General features: G+C 37.1%; 2 protein-coding genes and 3 long non-coding RNA genes across 19 annotated transcripts in view; 2 read left to right on the plus strand and 3 right to left on the minus strand.

Moving 5' to 3' along the window:
- Positions 1-27,439, minus strand: part of LOC136258805 (probable iron/ascorbate oxidoreductase DDB_G0283291) — a 50,332-nt gene that overhangs the window by 11,430 nt on the left and 11,463 nt on the right. The gene's annotated exons all lie outside the window — the stretch shown is intronic.
- On the minus strand, positions 740-2,944 carry LOC136257692 (uncharacterized). Of its 6 annotated transcripts, XR_010702111.1 has the most exons (12): positions 2,677-2,944; positions 2,532-2,629; positions 2,439-2,480; positions 2,363-2,396; positions 1,872-2,298; positions 1,740-1,825; positions 1,610-1,685; positions 1,442-1,560; positions 1,312-1,387; positions 1,189-1,252; positions 1,037-1,142; positions 740-985 (listed from the first exon to the last, which is right to left on the minus strand). It is a non-coding gene; the product is annotated as an uncharacterized lncRNA (long non-coding RNA). The 6 variants fall into 6 exon arrangements; XR_010702112.1 differs by lacking the exon at positions 2,363-2,396; XR_010702110.1 differs by having other exon boundaries at positions 1,442-1,486; positions 2,363-2,480.
- Positions 2,914-7,849, plus strand: LOC136257693 (uncharacterized). 7 transcript variants are annotated; one of them, XR_010702117.1, is made up of 6 exons: positions 2,914-3,049; positions 3,111-3,222; positions 3,274-3,430; positions 5,736-5,919; positions 6,400-7,634; positions 7,686-7,849. It is a non-coding gene; the product is annotated as an uncharacterized lncRNA (long non-coding RNA). The 7 variants fall into 7 exon arrangements; XR_010702121.1 differs by having other exon boundaries at positions 2,917-3,222; positions 6,400-6,717; positions 6,853-7,634; XR_010702116.1 differs by having other exon boundaries at positions 2,918-3,222; positions 6,400-7,393; positions 7,444-7,634.
- LOC136259013 (uncharacterized) lies at positions 9,850-15,171 on the minus strand. Of its 4 annotated transcripts, none has more exons than XR_010703157.1 (6): positions 14,996-15,171; positions 11,953-12,081; positions 11,682-11,898; positions 11,056-11,450; positions 10,072-10,151; positions 9,850-10,020 (listed from the first exon to the last, which is right to left on the minus strand). It is a non-coding gene; the product is annotated as an uncharacterized lncRNA (long non-coding RNA). The 4 variants fall into 4 exon arrangements; XR_010703159.1 differs by having other exon boundaries at positions 11,056-11,203; positions 11,300-11,898; XR_010703158.1 differs by adding an exon at positions 14,065-14,130 and having other exon boundaries at positions 11,056-11,898.
- On the plus strand, positions 15,229-17,510 carry LOC136258374 (uncharacterized protein C14orf93-like). The gene is made up of 6 exons (XM_066051684.1): positions 15,229-15,303; positions 15,596-16,033; positions 16,499-16,560; positions 16,611-16,714; positions 17,016-17,104; positions 17,158-17,510. The coding sequence occupies exons 1-6, from the start codon at positions 15,229-15,231 to the stop codon at positions 17,467-17,469; spliced, it is 1,080 nt and encodes a 359-aa protein (XP_065907756.1). The 3' UTR covers positions 17,470-17,510.

Here is a 27,439-nt window from a genome sequence, read left to right on the forward strand (position 1 = left end):
ATGAAACAGTCTGGTACAAAAACATGGCGATTTGGGTGTGTCCATTGCGTAATTTTTGGTTACCATGGTTTTGAAACTGCTCTATTAATAATTATTGTCTGAAAAGTGAAGGATGTCGATGTTCAACCCGTTACACCAGGGGCTAAAAAAGGGGGCTAGTTGTGGCCAAAAAGCTGACTTTTGGCTATTTGTAAATGGTGATTTGGCGGCTAGTTGTAAAAGTCAATGGAATACGCTAGTACGACCGTCAATGGAATACCGTCAATGGAATACGCTGCAGTGGAATACGATAGTACGACCGTCAATGGAATACGCTGCAGTCATCTGGGACCCATACCACCATAACAATATTCAACAGCTAGAGAAAGTACAGCGTAGGGCAGCTAGATGGGTCCTAAATGATTTCAATCGATTCAGTTCAGTCACAGCCACCATGCAAAAAGTTTGAAATACTTAGGTGTATAACTGATGTATGATTATGATATACGCTAAGAGTACACATGTGTGGCACATCTGTTATACACCATGGTTGCACCTGTGTATAGATACCATTTACAATACTATGTATAATTATGAGTATAATTGACTCATACACTACTGGTTAACCATGTGTATAACCTCTGTTTACATAAGTATAATGTGTGTATATATAAGATATACATACTTAGATATACAGACCATTGTATAATTGTGGTGTAACAGCTGAGTATAACTGATGCATATTTCTGCTATTATAAGATTAGAGGTTTTTAAAAATTTAATTAAAATATTTTATACAACATTAAATAAACATTGTTGCATGTGTTCAGTACAGTGTTCACATTTCTTGGATAGCTACAGCTACGTTGTTCTTCCTTCCTCTATATAGGTCTCATCATCAAACAATGAAAGAGATCACTTGACAATGATTCGCATGCTCTCTTGCTATATCACCACTGAAAACAATTATATTGACCAGGTGTACAGTACCGACATATTCCTCTTCCTAGAAAAGGCACAATTATAATAATTAGACAACTGTGCAAAGCCATTATACCTGTTCACTACATAAACACATTTAGATCAAAGGCTGACTCAATTGTGATCATGTGCCTGTACATCTAAACATGAAGTATCAGTGGGATTGATTCTACTAGCCAACCCTACAAGATGAAACTTAACAGTCAGTAATTCAACATTAATACATACCTGCAAAAATATTGATGTGCCGTACAGTCGTAATAAGCAGTGGCAGTTCCACTGTCACTTATTCCTGGAATTAAAAATGATTGGACATTAAAACTGACAAGAAAATGTAGTACAACTGCTTACCTATCCACAATGTGGCAAAGTGATGCCAGCATTTCTAGCCATCTGAAATGCATCATCTGCCGTTTAAAACACACACCTAGCAAACAATAAGATTTAGTATACCCCTATATCAAAGAATTGACAGACTCACATGTGGAAGTGCTCCTGTAAAAGTGTTCCTATGACTAGCAACATCCTAGAACAATGCACGATGAAATAAATGAAATGAACTACCAGAGTCTGCACATTTGAATAACTTGCTGAAATAAGCTATCGTCATTCACAGTTAATTCAAATGTTGTTTTATTTGTGGTCTCACCATTGAATCTGGTATATTCCCGTGTGTGTTCTTCTTTGGAGTTTACATCTCTATAAACCCCAGTGAATTACAAATACTAATGTCAATAGGAATAGCACATTGTTAAATAGACAATGTAAGCCCACTATACCTGTTGGTTACACAAACACAGTTAGATCAAAGACTGACTTGATCAACACTGTATTCCTGTACATCTACTGATTGTACCAACCAGTCCTACAAGATTAATTTTTAACAGTCAGTAATTCCACATTAAACATACCTGCAAAGTACAGGCCTTATGGTTGTAATGAGCCTTATCCAAATCACGTCACAAACATAAATAGGCCACCATAGTAGGGGCACTTTCATGACTTTTGTATGGGCAACTATCGGAAGAAGACTTTGAATGGTCATATCTCAGGTAAAAATGAAGATATCGAGCACTAACTACCAAGTATGATTATAAGGCATTACAATAACTACAAACTAGCGGTTTTCAGTTGATTTTCAAAACAACATTAGATCCCTCTTCTTTCAGTTAATATATAACCATACCTGCTGGGTATACCTCGACATCTTTGTTCTTGGCTGAAATATGGCCATTCAAAAATCTTCGTCCGATAGTTGCCTACACAAAAGTCATGAGAGCTCGCATGAGAGTCCCCTACTATAGCAGCCATTTTTATGTCTGACATATTCCACTATTACTGGGATGAAAAAATGATTTAATTAAGTAATTATAACTGACAAGAACATAGTGCAACTACTTACCTACCAGCAATGTGCCAAATTGATGACAGCATTTCTAGCTGACAGTTAAGTTTAGACAAGAAGTGAACAAACACACCTTTCAAATGTCTCATAATTGCTATTGTACTCCAAGCAAAATCTAAATTAAAACAACTTCAACAAGCACAGGTACAAATTGATGTACACTCACACCACAGCAAGTGACACACGACCCCTGTCTCTAGCCAAGTGAACAGAGAATACAGCTTGACAGGCACAGCTACACGAGCCTTACCAGCTAACGTACACCTAAAACAATAACATTAACACCACTAGAATTGAACATAGTCGTTCACCTGTGTGGAAGAATGGCTATCGGAAGAACGGCTATCTTTAACCCAGAACAGGAGGTTAATAAATAATCAATTACTTCTGGAAGTGCACCTGTAAAGGTGCCCCCCTACCCGCCACATCCCAGAACAATGCGCGATGAAACATATCGACGAAATAAACCACCAGACTCCACACATTCTAATCACTTGCTGCTCAAACTGTTGAGTCTTCACCCAATGGTCCAGAATGATCTAACCGCATCCGGTAGTAGCTAGTGTGTTTATAAATTCGAGCACTTAGTTAATTGATTCAAGTGTATATGTTTACTTTTGTCTCCAGGAATCTGCCCCTGGTTCAGTCCCGTCTTTCCTTGCCCCGTACAGAATTTCCATCGAAGTTAAGGCAGATCTGTTTCTCTCGAGCGTGCGTGTCATTGATGTTTTCCTTCTTTGCTTAGTGATCATTATTTAGAGTTTAAGCGTCTCGACATCAAAGAACTCGTTGCCCTAATATGTCACAACTGAACAGCCAGTAGTCTTGTGAGGGTGGTGTTACTGATATTTCGCTAGGTGAGTGGTTATGTTGTTAATGCACCTATCAATGTAATCCTTGACTACCAGGGATACTAGTGTCGCGTGTTTGGGTGGGGAGAAAAGAATCTGGTGCAACTCCAGTAGCTGTTTACTTCTGAGCCGTTCCCAGAATCTGGGGACGTTAATTGAATAACATTGTCCACAAAGGAGGCGTGTGAGGGTGGTGTTAATGACATTTCGCTAGGTGAGTAGATATGTTGTTCTGCACCTATCAATGTAATTCCGCGACTACCAGGGATACTAGTGTCGCGTTTTTTCCGTGTATTGGGTGGGGAAAAAAGAGTCTGATGCAACTCCAGTAGCTGTTTACTTCTGAGCCGTTCCCAGACTTTGGGGACGCTAATTGAATAGCATTGGCCGCAAAGGAGGCGCCAATGACATCAGTAAGTAAACTCGAGATGGCTTCGATCTGTTTATCCTTTAAATGATTCTTAATTTGCTCCGATATCTCTTTCATAGCATCTTGAAAGTTCATCCTCATTGTGTAGCAAGACTCACAACCACAACAGGAGTGTACGAATATTTCATTCTTTTACTGATGTTATGATGCCTCTTTTGCAGTCAATGTTATTCAATTAGTGTCCTTAGAGTCTTCAGAAGTAAACAGCTATTGGAGTTGCACCAAACCCTTTTTTCCCACCCAATATATGGAAAAAAGTGGTCTGGCCACACGAGACTACAGGGATATGGGCTAAGGTGGGGGAAGGTGGGGATTTGCATCACAGAAGATTACTATTCCTCACCTACTGGGGAAGTATTGGTCATACAAACCCTGACTAAGCCTCGACTAGCAAACCCTGGGGATAGTGTGGCTTGGAGGGGATTTGTATGATAATGTGGCATTCAGGTGTTGGCCAAGAGATTCAGGTTGTGAGTGAGTACAAGTGGATTCTAGTAGTTAGCTAGCATCTGAGTAACTCCTTTCTAAAACACACGCCTTTGTTTCAGTAAATTTCTTAGTGAAGACAACCCCCCATGGAAATTTGGCGATTGATTCCCCCATCATCCCCAACCTTCCCCCACCCTCAGCCTGTATCTGTGGTAGTTGGGCATTACATTGATAGATGCATTATAGTGCAAGGGGGTGTCACACATATACTCACTGTAGGTCGATCTGCAACCGCAGTTAAAGTCTTGACCCACCCAAAATTTTGCTATGACCTGTAACTAATAGTCTTTCGATCTTTGACTGGTGACTTTAGCAACGATATTTCACTAAGTACTTTTCAATTGTGGGTTGGAAATTTTCACTCTTGACCGTTGACTTAGCACGAATTTGGTGGCCTTGACCTTTGACTTAGACTTTGGTTGCAGATCTACCTACAGTGAGTGTCTGTGTGTCACCACCATGTAGTGCCGTTCCTTGAAGTTAAGAATACCCATAGAGCATTCACATATCCATGGTAACATAATTAAGGCCATGTTCTTGTACCAAGCTGAAACTTCTATCAGCTGAATTGGGCCAGAAACTAAGTCAATAAGTAAGTGATTTAGGTGTAGATAACAGGAATGATATTTTAAAAAGGTACCAGGCCTAGGAGATCTGTACTGAATCCCAAAAGGGCAGTTTTGTAGGGAAGGGAAACGTATATTGATCTATTAGGCCAGGTTACAGGCAATTCACGACTCCAAACTGGCTAGAACAACACAATCTGTAGTACAGGATTATATCCACCACCACAGAACCATACAGCAACGTTCAACTTCAGCCAGAGCTCCATCAATGTCCCATACCAAACGCATTCTAGCTTACCACTCAGTTCGGAAAAGTAGCTAGCAAAACCAAACCACTTAACTCTGGTTGGTTTTACACATGAAGTTCGAATGTAACATATTTATTGTCAAAAGTCAATTAAGTGGTCTGCCTTTACTGGTTCCATTTAGGACGGGTCTCCTATACCTGGTAACTTTTCTAAATAGCATTCCTGTCACTTACACCTAAATCACTCACTTATTGACTTAGTTTCTGGCCCGATTCAGCTGATAGAAATCCCAGCTTGGTACAAGAACATGGCGTCGATTACGTTACCATGGATATGCAAACGCTTTATGCTGAAGCATACACACTGTGATGTACTATGACACATTGGGCATACAAAATAATAGAAGGCTCTATAGTTGAGATAAGGCTAGTGGGATCATTACAGTGATGGTGCAGCCATTAAACAGCCCTCCACTAATAATCCTACCTCCCCAGAAATGCATTCATTAATGATGGTTGTAAGTGCTTGAGTGTGACGGTCCCACTCTGTCATGTTGGTCATTTCACTGTGTCATTTTGTATGTCCGCTGTGTAACTTTTTGTGATGTGCAATTGTAATATTACATATTATGATGAGTTTCTATATTCATGAGTGTACACTACAAATGGGACCATGGATTAAAACTAAAAGTGTCTTGATTAGTATTTGACTGAACTTAACGTTTGCTACATGCATGTGCTTAATCTTTTCCCAGATTGCAAAATTTATATGTGTGTGTGTATGCAGAGCTGTGTTGTGGGAGCCATGATTATATGTAAGCACTGATGTACATAAGTTGGAATACATTATGATATTCAAAATGATGAAGTACCAGTGCTTTATATTGATGTCAGTGGATTGGTCAGTTAGTACGCCCATCCTAGACGTGCTGCTTGTCACTTGAGAGATTATCAATTACCCATTAATGCTGGTGAGTATATTATATGCTATATACGTGTGTATTGAGTATAAACTAAACAAACATGAGCAAAATCGTTTATTCTCATTTGTAACTCTGTGCAAGTGAAACATGTAGAGTCAAAATAAAGTAAACGACTGGAATTTTTAAAACAAATAATAATCTGTGCACACACAGTACATACACTGTATGTAAAGCCGTCAGCTTTCTAAAGCTCTTTGCTACATAGTTGATCTTGTATGTTTCACAAAGCGAAGGATGTAATGTACTTAAAAGGAAAATTACTTATGGGTATAAATGCAAGTGTGCACTATTAGGAATTCACTTGGGTGTCTGAGTGGTGCATAAGCACCCCAGTTGTCATTCACTGGGAGGTGATAGTTATGGTAGTAGGGCTGGGCTGCCATTTGTAGTGCACACACACATACACTACACTACACACACACACACAAAACATGGGAGGTGTTACTCATATTTCGTGGTGTTGATTAGTATGAGAGGCGCAGGCCAAAGTCAAATGATGGTGAAAGACACATTCTTCTACTGAACGAGAGGACGCGGCAAATCAATCCGAGGTTGGGTTCCATATCATGCATTTTTGCAGGATGATCCAGATTGCTCCAATCACCCAGTATGTGCACGATGGTAAGTCCCCTTATACTTGCATGTTTTACCCTCTCTTTGGAGTTTTTCTCTAGCAAACATTGTACCAATTTATAAAGTGATACTTTTATTTGTAAATCATTATTGTTAGTGTAATAGTGTGGATGGTCAAGTTTAAGGAACTGCAAGTTGAACCATTATTAAGAGGTAAAGGTGTGGACTCAGTGCATACAGGGTAGGCTTTTGTGATATACTGGGCGACTGTTCGTGATACGTATGTAAATACTTACACATAGTGTATGTGTCATACACACTGCTATACCTCTATTGTGTTTCATACAGGCTGCTGTCGGTGATGAAGATAAGATTGTCCATAGTTCTTTTCCTAGTTCTAGTGTGTTTGTGTGTGTAGTGGTATGTCGTGTTTGCATTGCACAACCCACAGTGTCACGCACACAGACACTCTCACATACACACATGCACACACACATGCAATATATACACATGTGACAAGATGTGGGAAGAAAAATTGTTACATGTGCGCACATACATACACGTACGCATGCACGCACGCGTGCATGCACACACACACATGCACAACACGAGCACGTACACGTGCACATACACGCACATGTACATACACACTCGCATACAAGCATATTCCTGAAATTTACAGTACAGTGTATTTGTTGCTTTTTTAAATTAGTGCTTGTTGAAGATACTCATGATCACTTAGGGTTGTCTATTGCGATTACGTCGTTTGCTTTTAAATGCATTCTAAATGCATTGTATGCTACATGTTTGCAATGGTCAAGCCTTGTTTCGTAATATCTACTGTACCATTGCAACTACAGAGCACAATGAGTATGGTATATGCTCATAAGTTAGTCATTTATACTGTTACATTTCATTTCATGCTGTTTGAATTTATAGGGGCTGTTGAAATGTAGTCTTACCATTGAGACAGGTATCATGTGGTGTACTGCAGTGTTTCTTGCTTGTTTGTTTGTTTTGTTTTTTACAGTATAGGTACTCATGCAATCAATATTTTATATACTGTGGTCTTTAGTATTTCTACAATGCATCCATATGCATCTACCATATTGAGTATGAGTGGATAAATAGTGAGTTCTCTCTCATGTTTCGTCTAGTCCATTTTATGCTTCAATTTATAGAATTCCATTTGTGAACGTGGGTGGATTATCATGCAGCTCGGACCTCTTATCATCATGGAAATTGTGACAGTGTCTTGAATGTTTATATGCATAGTACGCATGATTATTATATTATGTATATAGTATGTATGATTTTATTTTATCAAGTGATAGAGAATTTATAATAATTGTAGTATAGAAAGGTAGTGACGTACTGGAGCAGTTGGGTGGTTTATCAAATTAAGTTGCATGGCTTCATAAATAAAATATAAACAGCATTAATAGTAAACAGTGTAAATATTTCATACAATTGTTAAATAAATCATACAAAACTAACAATTTCATTAGTGATGCTTACCCATCACTTATTTGTAAAGGAAGAGAATTTCCCGTTGGCTCATATGGCTTCTCAAATAATTGAGTTGGACAGGTTGGTGGCAAAGTATAAGTTTCACACTCCTTGTACTCTAATAGAACATCACTGCTTGGAAACACAATCAATTGAATGAATAATAAGACCACCCATGGCCACACATGGTAAATTCACTGTCTCACAGGTGTGAGGCATAAAGTGCTGTGGAAGAGTTTTGATACTAAAGTCAGATTGAGTGGAAATATGTAATTGATCATGATGACTTTCAGTTTACGGAATTTGACATCCTATAAAAGAATCGAACTTATTGCTAACGACATGCACGCATAAGTACAATTCTTTTTTGCATACGTGGATACACAATACCACTACCCACCACTAGAGTTTCACCCATTAAATAATTATTATTATTTTATTGAATTGCGGAGATTAACATAATTTGAAATTCATTCCATGTTCAAGTTCATAATATTATTCTGACCACAGGATACACCCAAATATGTTTGTTATGGATTTTTAAGTTTATTTATGGCCTCTATGACACTTTACATCATCCAAAACATCAGTATTGATGCTTCAAGTGCCTATAGGTTTACAAATTTGAGGTACTATTAATTTTTATGTTTTAATAATCATAACTATTATAATATTTTTAAGGATACTCCCACTAGGCTCAATTTTTTTATAGAAGGTATTACTTAAGGCTTGTAATATTTTTTTGGCCAAAGGAACCTTGTACATCACACGCTGTTTGATATAGAGAGCAAATAGTGATAAAAATCCTGTAAAAAGTACACTCTTTGCAAGGCAAGTTAAGGTTACTGTAGGCACTGTAGCTATTTTTATGATGTGCACCTTTAGCCAATTTTATCACTATTTGCTCTCTATATCAAACAGCGTGTGATGTACAAGGTTCCTTTGTCCAAATAAATATTACAAGCCTTAAATAACACCTTCTATAAAAAAATTGAGCCTAGTGGGAGTATCCTTAAATATATTATAATAGTTATGATTATTAAGTTTAAACTAAATTATAAAATTATTGTTACCTCAAGTTTGTAAACCTATAGGTACTTGAAGCATTAATTTGATGTTTTGGATGGTGTGAAGTGTCATTGTGGTCCTAAACAAACTTCGAAATTCGTAACAAACATATTTGGGCGTGTCCTGTGGTCAAAACATGAACTTGAAACAGGGAATGAATTTCAAATCATGTTAGAATCTCCGGATGTCAATAAATAATTATGTAATGGATGAAACTCTAGTGGTGGGCAGTGGTATTATGTATAAAATTGTACATCCACATGGTTAGCAATAAGTTATTTTATGGGATGTTGAATTCTGTAGTCATCATGAACAACGCATATTATATTTCCACTTTATTTGACTTAATGTTTTTTATCAAAAAACTCTTCCACAACACTTCATGCCTCACACCCACTGATCATGACTCTGTGAGACAGTGCATTTACCATGTGTGGGTGGTCGTACGCGTATTATTCATTCAATTGTGTTTCCAAGCAGTGATGTACTATTAGAGTACAAGGAGTGTGAAACTTATACTTTGCCACCAACCTGTCCAACTCAATTATTTAGGAAGCCATATGAGCCAACAGGGCAATTCTCTTCCTTTACAAATAAGTGGGTAATCACCACAAAAAATTGTTAGCTTTGTATGATTTATTTAACAATTATATGAAATATTTACACTGCTTACTATTAATGCTGTTTATATTTTATTTATGAAGCCATGCAACTTAATTTGATAAACCACCCAACTGCTCCAGTACGTCACTACCTTTCTATACTACAATTATTATAAATTCTCTATCACTTGATAAAATAAAATCATACATACTATATACATAATATAATAATCATGCGTACTATGCATATAAACATTCAAGACACTGTCACAATTTCCATGATGATAAGAGGTCTGAGCTGCATGAGATAATCCACCCCACATTCACCAATGGAATTCTATAAATTGAAGCATAAAATAGACTAGACGAAACATGAGAAAGAACTCACCCAGTGTAGCCAATATGGCAGATATAAATCAGGTTGATTGTTAACTAATATGTGTGGTAGCAATAAGTGACAACTCCCATCTAAAGAAAAGAATAATTTGTATGTGTATCTGTATTGTTCACATATGTGTATGTATGTGTATGTGCATGTGAGTGTGCGTACATGTGTCTGTACATGTGTCTGTACATGTGTCTGTACATGTGTCTGTACATGTATGCACATAAATAATAACAAACACTGCAGTACACACAATTTAATAATGAATTCATTACCAGCTCCCCTACAGCTACTATCACCTCTCACGATTCCAATATCACAACTGTGTTGAAGCTAATTTTTTACAGCTAGTCCTAAATCAAGAGTTTGGGAAGTGTAGCAGTATGGAGGAAATTGACGTATACCACTCGCAATCTACTTTGACCTACACAATGATCCTGTATATAAAAATGGATACTCTGAATGTGTGCTTACATTATTACCCTTAAGTTTGACTTTTATACAGTTCTGTGATGTACGTAACTTACATCTATCGCCATCACCATTTGTTAGATCCACAAAAGGCCATTCCAGGTTTGACTAATCTTACCTCCTCGTGTTTTAGCCTATCACCTTCAAAGCAATATTTATAGGGATACAATGTGATGCTGGTACCACATTCACAAGCCAAGGTATGGGTTGCCAGGTAGTAATTATAAGTCCCTTTATTGCAGATCTGGTCACATTAATTTTGCTTTATGCTCTGATCTCTGATTTTTGACAGCTTTGGAGTAATAAAACAACTTTCAAGGTCTGAAGCTATGTCCCAGCACTAGTGTACGTGTGCACACACACAAGTGCAATCAAATGTCCTGAGACAGAACCAGTAACCCACAGGAGTGCCAATTTTTGTATGAGGTCATGTAATTGGTACATGTTAACATCAGGAGTAAATAAGCACCACTATAAAATAATGTTTTTTTTATGGGCTACATGTATGTTGCTTACTTATTCCCCAGAAAATTTGGGACTGCTACGTCACCTGCTGTGAGTTGACCAGAACTAGTGATTCCATGCTACAGAACATTTTGTAGGAATTGGCAAATACCACTCCTTAAATCGTCATTGGGAAGCCATGTAGCAATCTCTGCTGGACCTGCCAACAGAACAGCATGGCAACAATGAAAATGGCAAATAATTCAGACCACCAAAAAGAAATGGTACTGTAGATACACCATGCATATTACATTACCAATGATCGCCTTTACACAGATCATTGATGAAGACACAGTAACGACTAAAATGTTATTGGATCACAATGCCTGCAAATCCAGCAGAGAAACCCTGAATTTTCACCACAGAAGACTTGTTCCAGCCTCCATCATACTCACTGTATCTATTACCTAAGAGTCACAAGAGTACAGCACATTACAGCTTTGGCACGACATGACAAGTGAAAATATGCTATATGTAAATGCACAAAACTTTACTACTAATAGGTTCACTATCTCAGCAAGCATAAGTAAAATTGCAATATCAATACTATTAAGTGACATACTTGATTGGCCTTCAATGTCAGCAAGAGAACTAACTCTATAATGCATGATGTACTACCTAATGTGGCGAGTTCTTACCGGTCTACATGAGGAGGTGAAGATCTTACTTTTACCATTCGAGCACACAGAATTAGGACTCCTTACACAGAGATTCTGGGTACAAAGATTGGGGATTTTGACAATACCACCAACAGCGTCCCTCTGTCTTCAGTAAATGTAGCACAGCTTGGTGGTTCACTGGATGGCACCAATTTTGTTTCTATGTACAATTGGAGTGAAGATCAGATCATCATAACTGCATTGAAGGGATTTAATCAGATGCACCATTTCAGATATATTTCATGCTCACCTGGTGTAGTATTTGTCAAGTCAGTGGGATCAGGAGCAGGGTGAAAGTGCTCAAGAACACAACATGGGCATGAACTGCCTGCTGTAATAGTTCCCATGGGGCTTAATTTCCACTGAGATTAAGCAGTATCTATTTGACAAAATTAGAGAGCAATGTCAAAAACCAAACTAACAAAACACCTGTACGTATTACATTTATCATTAACTGTGTAGCTAGTATTTGGTAAAAACTGACAAGAAGGTGGTTGTTGAATGAAAATTCACTAAACCAAGGCCATTTGCTGTACTTTTTTAACTTCTCATATGTAGTAATGCACAGATTAATTGATAAATAATTGGAAATCAGTTTATGGCCAAATTTCAGCAATACTGGTATCAGTAATTGTGACCGGATTTGCGAAAAGGGGTCTTCCACACACATCCAATTTACCAACTTTGGCAATCTGTAACTTCAGCTTGGAAAATGCTAATGACTTGAAATTTGGTCAGCAGTGAGTACCATCTTTAACTTAATGGATGGAGAAAATTTCAGGCTTATATATTACTTGAACACTAAGTTATGGTCTTCCAAGTTCATAGAATTGGATGTGTGTGGAAGACCCCTTTTCGCAAATCCGGTCACAATTATTAGCAGATTATTCAGCTGATTAATTATACTGACCCTTATGCTACAATTTTCATCAAGTTCAAAAATGACAATTTTTCAATATACGTGTGAAATTTCAGTAAACATAAATATCAGATTGGTTATCGGTATCAGACATTTCCTTATATGAATTTCAATAACGGCTAACTGGTAAAATCTCTTATCAGTGCATCACTACTCATAGGACCATATATTGACATTAATATACTGTGCTCCATCCCTTTGTAATGCTTACCGGTGACCATGTGTATCTGGAATAAAGAATGTTATATATTACTAGGTAAATAACTAGACTGGTTTTAGTATCAACAGTATAAGGGTCTTGTTACAATAGTGACACTTTACCACTATTTGAATTCCAGGAGTCACTCACAACCATCCAAAATAACATCTGGTCTTGAATCAAGGCTCCATTGAATTGTAGGTCTGGTCAAACTACACTCTTGAGCCTTCTTTATAGTACATTTAAAGTACTTTTGTTGGCGAGATCAAAGCAAAAATAGTACTCTATTTTCTGTAACGTATTCAAGTGTGCTATATTTTTCATTTGCATCACAATAAAGTAGTTATGGAAGATAAAGAACAGTTATGCATTGATTGGAAAATAAATACTAAAAACAAGATCATGTGCGTAACATTTCTAATCACCAAAAGTAGCCAAAAAGATACTATTTGCTTATATTACTACCACAACTGTACTACATAGACACTAACCGATTGTCTGATGGCTGAAAGCTGACGCGGTTCAAATTCACTAAATGAATGCTCCAAGACAAGACAGCACTCTAAACCAGTTAAAGCACCGCTATACTTGTACAATATGAAAATAATAGCACTTGGGCATGGTATAAAGCCTAATATAGCACGAGGCGAAGCCGAGTGCTATATTAGGCTCGATACCATGTTTGAGTGCTTTTATTTCCATATTGTATGCGTGGTGGTGCTTTAAATAGTATGTAATTGGTACACATTAACATCAGAAGCCCATGCACATAAGCATTAAACTCCACTGATACAGTTATTAACAGTCATCAATTTGTGACCCACTGAGCAAAAACCCAACTTGTTTGCATGATTCTGTTTTAGAGATAATGTCATTGAAATACATTAAGTAAAAATGCATAATTTTATGTAACGTTTGAATCACTTCAGTATGCAGTGAAGGAAGACTCAAAGTGAAATGTCTAAATATACCAATGGATTAGCATCTTCATGGAGAGTACGAATAATTATAATTGTTTCATTTCTGTGCTATGAAGTAAATGTGAGTTAGCTTACATTGCAGTAAAACTCAACTTTATTGTCGCCATTTTAAAGCACCTTCTTACTTGATAGCATGGGTGTATTTAGGTCAAAACATATACTTTTATGAATTCTCCAGTTCATTGTAAATAAGCTCATTGAGCCATTACAAAAATCATGCTTAACATTTTACGTAGGACACATACGCACACACACATACCATACCTTCCTGTTGCACCACTGTGTGCACATGCTATTTACTTGGCAACAGGTTCAGCCTCATTTTTATACCTACATAAATATTTAATTTCACATGCAGTACACTAAAATGTAGCAATTTTAAAATTTTAGTAAGGATGGTACAACTAAAAATGCAACGTTTCACATACGTAGTGTGGAGCATGTGTGCACATGTGTGTGTGTGAGGCAGCATAGCGAGGTGGTTAGAACATTGGCCTGGCAATTAATTTGGTATTTTCCTTGTGTAAGAAACTTTCTCTGTTTTCTCCAGTATTGTAAAAAAAGCAGCCCATCCAGTTGTAACATAAAAGGGCACCCGATATTGACTGGGGAAGCAAATACCAAACTGTATTTGTCTCACTTAGCTGTGTTGAGGTCACTGTGGAACTTTGGAATCCGAACCTTTCCGTAAGACCTGGTAGTCCTCCTGCGGGTTACTGTATGTGCGTGTGTGTGTGTGCGTGGTAGACATGTATCCCATATACATTAGCAGCACATTCATCAATTTGTATATCATATAAGTTAATAACAACTGAGACAGCCAAATTAAGACTGTGACCTACATGTACCACCACTATTTATACAATAATTCTAAGAAATTCTACACATAATTATAGTGAGGCAATTATTTTTCGTGCTGCGGTTAACCTGTCTACGTTGCTACAGCCGCCTCATCAATTTTTTTTATATAGCTAACAGCAAGGAATAGAGTACATCATTCCGTGAGGCCGCGTGGGCGAACAACTGAAATACGCCTGCATTTCCACATTGACTAGCGAGGTGCATCGTTGTTTAGTGTGTAATGTAAAACAAGGACCTGTAGAGCTGATATTATACCCTCATATTATCCCTGAGCCTTGGTGGAGGCTCTGCATAGCAATATTAAAGTAAATAATATTATTATGGAAAAACTGACCTTATATTAATACTCATCATTCAAAGAGGCAGCGAGAGTTGCGCCACTCCATTGTCAATCACACGATTTCAAGGGAAGCCGGTCTTCATCTCTGTCATTCGCCCCTCTTGGTGAGCCCACAGATAGTATAACTACGTACAAGCCTTTGAGTGTTTCTTTTTCCTTTCCTGTCATCACGTGCTATCACGTGAACTAGAAATAAACCCGCGAGTTTCTGGTACCTTTGGCGCAAGATGACTTCTCTATCAAGACCTGCAACTGGTGTACGTATACGAGTATCTGGAAACAGGGCACCCCAGCAGCATCCGGTAACTATTTTTATACAGTGACACTTTAATAGCTAACATTATGTCAACATGAGCAGCTAGACGGGCGCACCGCATCATCGAGTGCTGAAACTCGAGGCAAAATTATTATGTTTAGGGATATAAGCATCAAGGCGCTCATGTAGTAAAAGTGTAACTATACCTAGTCTGGTAAATTCATTCCAGCATGTGCTCACTGCCATGTCCCTATAGCTGTTGTCTGTGTGAGTGGGATAGCATTGTGGAAATTGTTTTATTCGCAGTAGCTATATTTTGTACTTTATCATGATTACAGCCTCCAGCAAGACGCAACTTGTTTGTTTCTGGATCTGCAAATTCTGATGAATGGTCAACTACCAGCGGCCTTGAATATAACACAGCAGTTCCCACCAACCGGTTCTATGGCAGTAGCCAACCATTGTCTACTCACTATGATGCTGAGCTCGAGCCCCAAGACTCCACTCAACGCTGGCTACCTGGACAGACAATCCCCATTGTGGCTAATGATATTCATGCCATTTTGGCTGAAATGCAATGTTGCATCACAAGGGAATTTGATAGGCTAAATGGTGCTATTGAAGACATTTCGCATCGCCTTGATGCAATTGAGAATACCATGGCTTCTCATGCTGTTACAATTGAATCTCTTCCTTCAGTAACTCCAACTACATCTCCATCATGTGAGGGGGTTGGTAGTGGCAAACGAAAACGTCATGTACCGACAGAACTCACTGTAAGTGAACAAAGGGTTTACAATTGTTTGTCAATGTAGGTGTCATTGCTTTTTATTATTTATTATTATCAAGTCTACCAGTTGGGCACCAAAAAGTTTGAACAGAAGGCAGAGCCTGTACAAGTACTTCACCGCTTGCTAGTGTTGGCTTCCCTTTACCAGCCTGCTGAACTACATGATTCCATAGCTATTAATTTTGATCATGCAACCTCAAGTCACTATTACTAACCACAAGGTGATGATGAATAGACCTCTCACCTGAAACCATACAAGAAAAACTATCAAACTTATTAATAATTAGTCTTGAGTATTAGCTAATTATTGTCAAGTTATAAATTTTCAAAAATAGCTACATTGACGATGTGTCAGCTATTTCCAAGGCCAATTAAATGGGAAACAATAACTATTTATCACATGTGTAGAAGTACTATTTATTAACTATACTGTATTGTTCCAATTTTCTAGAATTTGGTCCATGTTGTATACAACAACTTTCCAAATGAAAAACGGTTGAAGTTGGAGGAACCGTATGTTTATCTAGTAGTAAAATATTGTACCAATGACATTTAAATTGCAGAATTAATAGTGAGCACAATAACCGTGTAGTTGGGTGGGTGATGGAGCAGGTAAATGCATCTAAAACAAGTGAAGAAATTCCACACTCACTAAGTGATGTCAAAAGTAAGTAAATAGATTAGTGAAATAGGACTTTTACACAACTTCTATGGATCACTGATTCATTAATGTTAATGACTAGAAATCAGCAGTGAGCAACAATGGGTACAAAGGTTTGGGAACTTTAAATTTTAGAACTTTATGGTATGGTATTTGAATTTCATAGAATTGGGTGTGTACCCTTTTCACAAACCTGGTCACATTATAGCAGAGTGTGCACAACCACATAGATCAATGCACATGAAAACACTAGTAAAATATATACATTTAGTTACAGGTATAGATTAGATGTTGTTATCTATAATAGGTTCTTTGCAAACATACCGCAGAACATTAAACCGAAAGCATACAGATGAAGAAAAGGAGAAACGCTTAACAAGATCAAGAAAGCAAAGGGTAAGGATTTTATGCAAATGTTTGTATTTCTATATATCCTGTACATATATTAGAAATATGAAAGGAGGGGAAGGTACGTTACAGAAGAGGAAATGGATAAGTGGCAAGACATCACGCCTATGATGATGTCAGATGAGGAGGAAATGGATGGGAAATTCAAAGTGCATCGACCAGAATGGAGGTCTAGGGAACTAAATGATTTATTTAAGACCCTGGATATGAGGGCCAATACCTCTGAAAGAGCATCTGGCCATCCAAGAAAAGAAAGGGTGGATGGAACTCCTATAAAGTGCCCCCCACCTTTATGCATTGGTGATGGCTGCTGGATGGTGGCAGATGAAGCACCAAATAGTGATTTAGATTAGTTACTGTTATAGTTATGACATATTAGTGTAATATTACAATTTTTTGGCAAATTAGTTATTTATACATATAATAATGACTTAAATTAGTTACTGCTATATAGTTATGAATACATATGTGGTATCTTTAATGTAATGTTACAATGTTTTGGTAGTATTATTTTTAAACCATTAGGAAGTGCATAAGCACCATTACATTATTATTACACAACTGGCTTGAGATGTTCGGTATAACAAAATATATCTAGATGCATGTTAATAAATAAATATATTGTGATCTGACTATAGTACAGTAGTATCAGTGTGAAGTGCTGTACAAGTGTGATCATATTACATTTTCAAATTGTTGGTAACCTGCATCATATAATTACTTCAACATAATGAATTACCTCATAACATGTATTGTCTTTACATGGTTTTGGAACTATGCCTATATTGTATTTCCTTTGCAATTATATCCTGTCAGTCCTTATATGTATAAAGTTCACTGAAGCTGATATGACATTACACTAACCTCAACTACCAAAGTGATGATATGCCTGGCAAAGGGACTTCTTACTTAATTTAGTGCTTATGAATACACTACCATGCACATATGAATACACTACATCACATCCTACACTGCCATATAAAACAAGATAAAAATAAATTTCATACATTGTAGTTGTTAGAGTTAGATATATCTGTTTTGATGGCAAGTGAAGCGGCAAGGAAACGAGGACGAGATAAGTGCATTAAATGCAACCAAGAGCTTTCACATGCTGCTTTGAACCGTCATAAAAATCCAGCTGTCTGTCCTGGTAGACAGACTGCACAGCAAGTACTTAATGACATAACTGCTGATGATCACGAATCATTTAGTGTTGATGAAAGCTTGGAGCAGTTAGATTACAGTGGTAATCACGCAGGGTATCATGAAAACTCTGAGCAACAGCAGCAAAATATTATTTCACCTTTAGCCACAAGCACAGATTTGAACAATGACTACAGTGGAAGTGATACTGATAGTAGCTCAGAAAGCACAGTAAGTGAAGGGAATGAAGATACAATCCTAGTAAGTGATAATGAAGAAATAGATGACTTTGATAATCTCTTTGCACAAAATAGCCAAAACAGCAATGTGTATACTTTACAAGTTCCAGTCTCAAACAATGATACTGAAGTAAAGGAGGTGAAATCTATAGTATTTCATATTTGTTTGTTTCTAAGCTTTTTTCAAATATTTTATCGAATATCTGAACGTGGAATTTCTTTGCTCCTGGAGTTTATCAAGTGCTTATTAACATGGTTGCTGTCACTATCTTCACAATCAAGTTACCTGCAGTTACTACGTGATCATATGCCATCAAATGTTTACTACTTCAAAAAGTTGCTTGGAGATGAAACTAACATTGACTTGCAAGTTGTATGTCCTAAATGCAATTCATTGTATAGATTTACAGACTGCATTATCAGGCATCGGACAGGAGATGATGAATCAGCCAAGTGTTCATTTATAGAATATCCTAACCATCCTCAGTTAGCTCGTCGTAAGAAATGTGATACTGCTCTTCTCAAACGCATAAAACATGGCTCATCCTACAAGTTTATACCAAAGAAAGTTTATGCCTATTGTAGCATAACCACATCCATTTCAAAACTATGCAGCAAGCCAAGTTTTCTAACTAAATGTGAACATTGGAGAGATTCATTTCAACCCTTTACTTCAATTGAAAATTCAAATGGATTATTAACTGATATTTATAATGGCGAAATCTGGAATAAGTACCAAGTTGTAAATGGAAAGCCTTTTCTTGCAGTTCCTCATAACCTTGCACTGATTATGAACTTGGATTGGTTTACTCCTTTTAAACACATTCAGTACAGTATTGGAATACTCTATGCTGTTGTTGCAAACCTTCCTAGATCAGAAAGATACAAACTAGAAAATGTAATTATTATTGGTTGTATTCCTGGTCCAAAAGAACCAAAGAAAAATGTCAACTCATTCTTAAAACCTGTTGTAGCAGAGCTGCATAGACTTTGGGAAGGAGTTTATTTGAAAACATCTTCATTCTTTACATTTGTACCAGTGAGGTGTGCCTTGATATGTGTCACCTGTGATTTACCAGCTACACGAAAACTATGTGGATTTACGGCAGTTACTTCATTCAAAGGTTGTTCAAAGTGCAACAAGGAATTTCCTTGTAAAAAATTTGGTGAAAAGTCTGACTATTCTGGATTCAATAGACATGACTATACAATGAGAACGTACAGTGAACATAAGCAACAAGTCGATGAGCTACTAGCTGCTAATACATTGACCAAGAAAAAGGAAATACAAAAGAAGTATGGAGTTCGATATTCAGAACTGTCAAAGCTTACTTATTTTGATATTGTCTCATGTCATGTAGTTGATCCCATGCATAACCTCTTGCTTGGGACTGCTAAACACATGATGGATGTATGGAAGGAATTAAAGGTACTTAAAAAAGAAAATTTTACAGAATTGCAAGAAAAGGCAGATAAAATAATGGTACCTGCTAGAGTAGGAAGGATTCCATTCAAAATTGAGTCAAACTTCAGCTCATTTACAGCAGACCAGTGGAAGAACTGGGTAACTATCTATTCTTTGCACTGCCTAAATGGAATATTGCCCTTAGAACATTACTCCTGTTGGGATTTGTTTGTAAATGGATGTACTATCATGTTGCAACCTACTATAACAATGCAAGAACTTATTAAAGCAGATGAATACTTAATGGAATTCTGTTTAACATTTGAATTATTATATTCCAAAGAACATTGTTCGCCAAACATGCACATGAATTTGCACATTAGGGAATCTATTTTAAATTATGGACCATCACCTTCGTTCTGGTGCTTTCCTTTTGAGAGATATAATGGAATACTTGGAAGCTTACAAAAGAATTGGATAAAACCAGAGGTGCAAATGATTAAAAAATTTTTAAATTATCAAAGTTTACTAATGTCAAACATATCAACTGCTCTACCACCACAACTAAAAGAATTCTTTGAAATGCAGCTTGGAAAACAGAGTACAGATATAATGTTAACTGAAGGCTCTGTTGAACAAAGTCATGCAGACACATCTTCACTTCTGGAATTTAAAGCAAACCACCACTGCACTTTGTCAAGCATTAATGCCACCTACTGCAGCTTGTATAAAACAAATAAGAAATACGAAAAATTCTTTGATTATGAAGAAGTAGCTTGGCTTACAGTAATCTATAAAACACTGTACACAACAGCAGATATCATGTTTGTTCCAATGGCACATGAACGGTTTAATGAGGTAACAATTGCTGGGGAAAAATATGTGGCAAATAGAGCTAAGGGAAATCATTCAGCAGCAATAAGTGCTTATTGGTCAATGAGTTACAATGATGCAGATGGAATTTTGTCATCTGCAACAGTAAAACTTCATGTAGGTATGGTCGAGTACTTCTTCAAACACTCTGTTACTATAACAATTGGTTCCAATGAAAAGGTGGTCACCCATGTATTTGCCTATGTTGAGTGGTTTGAGGTGCACCCAAGAGAGAACTGGTTCCATCCTTCGATAATTGTTGTATCAACAGAGAAACAAATTGGTGGACCATCAAGGTTTCTTCCTATGAGTAGAATTTTATCCCGCTGTGCTCTGGTAAAAGAGCAAGTAAGTTTTGACTATGGGGAAGACAGTGTAATAATAGCAATACAATTATCACCTAAAATTGTATAAACTAAACATGCCCATCTACTGTATTATTGATTATTAGATGCACAATGTCACCAAAACTCTTCACACTTTCTTGTATGTATATAATTAGTTTAACATTACATTACTACTTTGTTTGAGAAATGTATTATATGCATGTGTGCATGATTAATGTATTTCAATACATTAACACAGAAAATAGTAATGTATATGCATGTACAGATGGTACATAGCAATCATTTATAACTGAAGTTATAATAATTAATTTCATACACTGTAGTCAGGTCAAGTGGATTTATTATACACTTGTTTCTTTGATTTAAAGCAGCAATATCGCTGGCTCATTCTGTGGTATTTTTATATCTGCACTCATTCTCACTCAAGTTTCCTAAATAATTATATTGACAGGTGAAAGCTATTCTACACTCAGTTTCACACATGCAGTATCATATACTATCTAGCAGTGGTTCATGTTACTGGTATGTACTTTATATACACAGAGTTGTCAGATTAGTGATTGTTATAGACCACAGCCATCAAATAATTTACATATAGCTATGGCTGCAAAATAGCTGAACTTGCTAATTGCTACATGCAACTCAGATAAGGTATACTCCATTGTGTATATCATGACCATATGTGCACATGTAGTCTACGCCATGTGTATAATTGTATCATTAGCACACTTAAGCTATACACACTGGTGTATATTATCCAAGTGGTTATACACAAGATATACATAATAAGTATATCATATTCATACATGTCTGAGTATACCACATGTATAATTGAATTATACACACTGTGTATACTTGAGTATAACAATTTTTTTGCACAGTGAGCTATGTTACAGCATCTTTCTTGGCCAAGCCTTCAGCTGAGACGTAAAATATCCAGATTACAAGCACTTTTTAAAATTATACATCAAGATTATTCACTGTCAATTCCTCCTCATTTTATTTCAATGACAAGATCCACCAGACTATATCACCCACATCGTTTTATTCTACCAAATTCATCTACCTATTCATACCAACAGAGCTTTTTCTCCAGATCAATTAAGGATTGGAACAACTTACCATCTTCCATCATTGAGAGCAACAATATTGACTCTTTTTCAGCGGAACTACAAACATTGTATGGAACCCAATAACTGTAATCTTTGTAACTACGTAGCTAAATTCATTTTATGATTGCTTTTTTTTTTCCTGAGCATATCAGCTGTGCTGTCTGCTCAGTAACAATAATAATAATAATAATAAAGTCAGACTAAAATAGCAAGTTGCACCACAGAAAAGAATAGGGTCAAAAGTTATATGTGCTGTGCATGCTTACAGTGTAATACAGGAATTTGACTAAAAGTACCTCAAGGTCCAATCTTGAGATAGCCATTTTCAAAAATTTTCCATTTGTGGTCCACTAAAATTGCAACTTATAAGTTATGGTCATTTTCACAGTCCACTATAGACATAAAATAATTGCTTTAAAACTAATACAACAATATAAAGAATTGGCTTGTACGTCACAGTAAGTTTGTTTGCTATTTCCAGATCTCAGTCAGTGATCTCCAATTGCTTCCCCTTGCCACAATTAAATATGCATGCCCCTGAAATCCCTTCAATCATTCCCTTCACTGCAGACATTTCACTACATAACAATTGTGATACTAGCTATAGAGCACAAAATACAAAATATGTAATTCTAATGCAAAAGCAAATTTGTTTATATGTGCTATACCTCCCCCGGTCTCAGGTTTGGGCTAGTAGTTTTTTTTAGCTACTGCGTTACACAGCTCGAAAAGCACCTCTGCAATCAAAATAGCCACTATGAAAAATACGGACGATTTCCGTTTCGAAGGAAAGCCATCACGTGCTACCCTTAAATCGACACCTTTCGCATTCAGCAAAGATGAATGGCACACAAAGGAGGACGCTGGTAAGTCCATGAAGAATGCATTGTACGTACTGCGGTATGCCAATAGGCACCTCTCGGGACGAAGCGACGTCAAAATTCAAGCCCATACATAGCCTTAGCCGTTAACGAGTTGCTCTTGTAATTGTAATTTTTTAACACTAGAGGGGATCCACTCAGTAACTGAATACTGATTTTCAGTGGAACCCTGTAAAGATTAAAAGTATAATACAATATAGTTACAGGGGCGGATCTAAGATTTATAAAAGGGGGGGCTAACTCAAGGTACTAATCTCTTGGGTAGAGGTGTGCAAAGCATGCTGGAACTAGGGGGTCTCAGGGGCGTAGGGAGGGGGGGTTCCGGAACCCCCCCTGTAAAATTTAGACTTCTGCAAGCAGGATCCTAACACACCATTTAGTGTGGCAGGACAAAATGAGTGAGCAATATAGTGTAATGGCACAGCACAACAATTGATTCATCTCTCAGGGAAGGATTTACAGAGGTAACATGAGCCCTCTTCAAAACTTGTTAAAAAGATCGATATACTCTAATAGAGCAGTCAGGTATATACTCTAATAGAGCAGTCAGGTATACTCTAATAGAACATACATGTAAATATCCATATCCATAAGAAGTTTTTCAGACATTCCAACATTAAATGCAAAACTTAGCATGACCTTATACTGCTATAGCTTTGGTATGCAGTGTTTAAAGATATAGAGCTCCAGTAATTTATCACTTGTGTTATGCAAAATGAATTCATGCTATGCATATTTGTATAGTTATATTGTTTGATCGTCATTTGTATCAGTGGATTCATGGCTCCTATACCACAGTGAGATATAACCATCACCTACAGATTACTAGCTATATGTGTCTCTATGTGTTATGCTGTCTGTTTCCACTAGGTGACTTTATCTAGTACTACAGTACCTTCATCCCAGGGCCACTTAATGCATCATAATTAATGTACTTTTTGCATAAAATATAGCGATTTGCTGAGTTTTGATTTATTAAAATATTGAAAGTCTCTCAGCGGCTGGGGGCTGTGCCCCCAGACCCCTGCTTCTAGTAACTCAATCCTGGTGCTGGAACCCCCTTCAAAAAATCCTGGCTATGCCCCTGGGTCTGGGGGCATGCCCCCTCCAGGAAATTTTTGAAAAATAGATGCTAAAATACTGCAATTTGGAGACATTTCCACATAAAATTCATAATATTTTCTGCCTGTAGATATTTTATATACTGCCTTTAGATTATAGGTATGGCTCTCTGAAGCATTTTTCTAATGAAAAAGTTTGGGTAGGTACAAACAACCAAGTACATGATGCACCCCTCTCACAATTGCACAACACTGAATAGGTGCTTGTTAGAATAAGAATGTTGAAAGTGGAAAATTTTGAAATTTGAACAATACAAGATTGAATCTGAGAGCATTTTCAATGGAAATTGTGTACCTGAATTAAGTATTGCCATACATATTAACTACACAAGTAGATGAATGAAGCCCTTTAAAGAGACCAATGCACTTCATTGTATGTATAGGTGCAGGCAGATTTGGAAAAATTCCATAACAGAACCAACTACGTGTTTCCAGTGAATGTTCTATTAGAGTAGTTAGCTGACTACTCTATTAGAGTATCTCGATCTTGTACACCTCCAATCCTGATCCGAGTCCTTGTTACACAAACTTTAGCATAAATCCACTGATAATACCTTGGAAAGATGTTTATAAGGTGGTTTTATGAGTATTTGTATTATTAGTGATCATATAATTATGCTAAGACAAAATTTCATTATAATACTCAGCATATTGATCAAGTAAAGCCTACATATGAAGGGGGGGCTTCAGCCCCCCCCCCCCCTGGATCCGCCCCTGAGTTAAATACAAAACACACATACACTAAATAATTGCAAACAGGAATACACACACATACAAAACAAGTTAATGAAAGTACAACTTTTTAAACAAAACAAAGAAGCAACCTCTACAACAGCAGATCTTAAATTGTTCTACAGAACAGACCCAGTCAGTCAGGCAGTCAGTAGAAAATTCTATTAGTATATTTTTAAAACTCCGTAGCAACTTGTTGAAAGTGTTTCTGGTCGATTTGAAAACTTGTTTGGGCTTAGTTTTGCCTAACGAATACTGCCTCATTGTTGTCTGGTTTTTATTGATGTGCTATGGTCCCTACTCTAGTTGAAAATTCCAATTTTTTTTGTTTATATATAGGGAGGGCCCTATGTATTATATGAACTCTTAAGAGAACAAAGGATTATCATATAGAGGTTGCTTCAGATTTTTATTGATAAGTAGACTCATCACATGACCCTTCCTCAAGTGTGCTTATTGATTTTAGATTATAAGTGCTCATCAAAAAGCACTTATATTATAATCTAAAATCGATAAGCACGTTTGAGGAAGTGTCTGGCTGACAAAACTAATTGATAAATGATAAGATAGAAAATATGGGATATTAGTATATCTGACCGTCTCAGCAAAAAACCCGACTTGTTCGCACAATAAAACAAAAAAAATTTTATTCACTCAGCAATATCTGCAGTATCCAAGGAATGGACCACCAAAGTTTCAGCCTTCTCTGGTGTGTAGTTTTGGAATTATAGCGATAGACAGTAGGAAGAGCAAGATAATCGATTTGTACAGCGACTATACTGAAAATAAACTACAGGCGCTTACATTCGCAGCCATAACTTCCGTTTGGATTAGTCTACAATGTAGCAATTTGGCTTAAAGGTTCACCATGGATCAGCACATCAGCCAAGGAATAGTATTAGCCCTGTAGATTTTTTTTTTTTTTTTTTAACTTATTATTTTATTTTATTTTATTTTTTTAGATAAAACAGTACATAATAAACAAAAACAAATTATCTTACATATGGGCCTCAGCGACCTGCACTGCAATCGGTGCCTCAGCAATGGGACAGCGCAAACTGGACCTGGCACCGCGAATGCACATAATTGCAGACCTCAACAAAGAGAAGCTCAATTTGCATCTCAGCCATCCCATCACTATTCCGTAGGAAAGACTGTGCTTTGCACTCAAAAGGTTGGCCAATCTCTTATAAAACTGAGTAGCAGCATCACCCATTCCACCAGTAGTGGTAAAAATTAAGGGAGTAAATGAGGCATTCTCTACTTCATGAACCCGTTGTTGGTATTCACGTCTCTTTTCCTTGTCATGATGTCGGTATGTAGAGTGTAGGGGTTGATTTGAGGGTGCACTAGGGTTAAAAATTCTGACATCAAAGTATGACCTCTCAAACCGTCCTCCCCAAAAACCATTAGCTACAATGTCAAGCCTTGCGTTATCATCACGATTAGCTGTTTTGTATTGAAGGGTCTCACCAGAAAGAGGCTGAAGGTGGGGTTCAGTGACAACATTGTTACAGACCTCGGAAAGTAAATTGGCAGTTAGATCACGCACTTCATTATGTCTCAGAGAAGGAAACCCACCCTTTGGGCAAGACAGAGCATGTTCTATGGTAAAAGAGTGACCACAGGCACAGGAAGTAGGGCAGGCAGATGGTAGCCAATGATAGCGAAGCGCAATTGCATCACGAAAAGCAGTTTTATGAAGCACAAAATTATGCGACTTCAATGGAAGACAAGAGAGCCAATTCGATGCACCCTTCTCCTGAGCCAACATGACTGAGGAACGCAAAGCCCTGTAGATACTTGCGTATATGGATATGAAGGCGGTTTGGTAGAAGAAATGACGATTTTGTTTACGTTTACCACATTGTAAACAAACGCACGTGACACGCATACCGTTGGAGCTAGAGAAACGAAACAAAGATTTTCAAACCCTCCATGTACAGGCGAATAAGATAGTATATAGTTTTAATTGATTTGAGTCTTCCTTCTTCAAGTACTGGCCCGATAAAAACTTGCGTAGTTTTTCTTATAGTATGCGTAATTTTACGAATTATTTTATTATTTCGATTTTCTCAATACGCATGCTTGTGCGAACAAGTCGGGTTTTGCTGAGACGGTCACATATAGCTGGTAGCGATTCTCTTTACGGCATGAATGCCAGACTCGATTCCCAAGAGAACTATGATTAGTTTAATACCCTTTTTGGTGACATGTTTTTGTTTAAGGTTTTTCAATTAGTTAACATTCCTTCTACCAGCTTTATATCCTCTACCAAAATGCTTTAATGAGTGACCAGGTTAATGACTCAATAAAGTAAAGATGTATGTGGTAAGAGTCGTGGTTGCACAAGACTAGACATTTCAGGGTGACAGTTGACCAATTTTTGTATATTCTATACCACTGAAGCCCTATAGAAAGTAAAAGATTAGGAGGATATGGTAGTTAAATGCTGGGAGTGGAAGTTAAA

The sequence above is a fragment of the Dysidea avara genome, chromosome 6 (assembly GCF_963678975.1).
Source record: "Dysidea avara chromosome 6, odDysAvar1.4, whole genome shotgun sequence".
NCBI lineage: Eukaryota > Metazoa > Porifera > Demospongiae > Dictyoceratida > Dysideidae > Dysidea > Dysidea avara.

Coding starts and splice junctions, on each gene's coding strand:
- LOC136258374 (XM_066051684.1), top strand. CDS start 15,229: ATGACTTCTCTATCAAGACCTGCAACTGGTGTACGTATACGAGTATCT. Junction 15,304..15,595: donor GGGCACCCCAGCAGCATCCG/GTAACTATTTTT, acceptor TCATGATTACAG/CCTCCAGCAAGACGCAACTT. Junction 16,034..16,498: donor ATGTACCGACAGAACTCACT/GTAAGTGAACAA, acceptor CCAATTTTCTAG/AATTTGGTCCATGTTGTATA.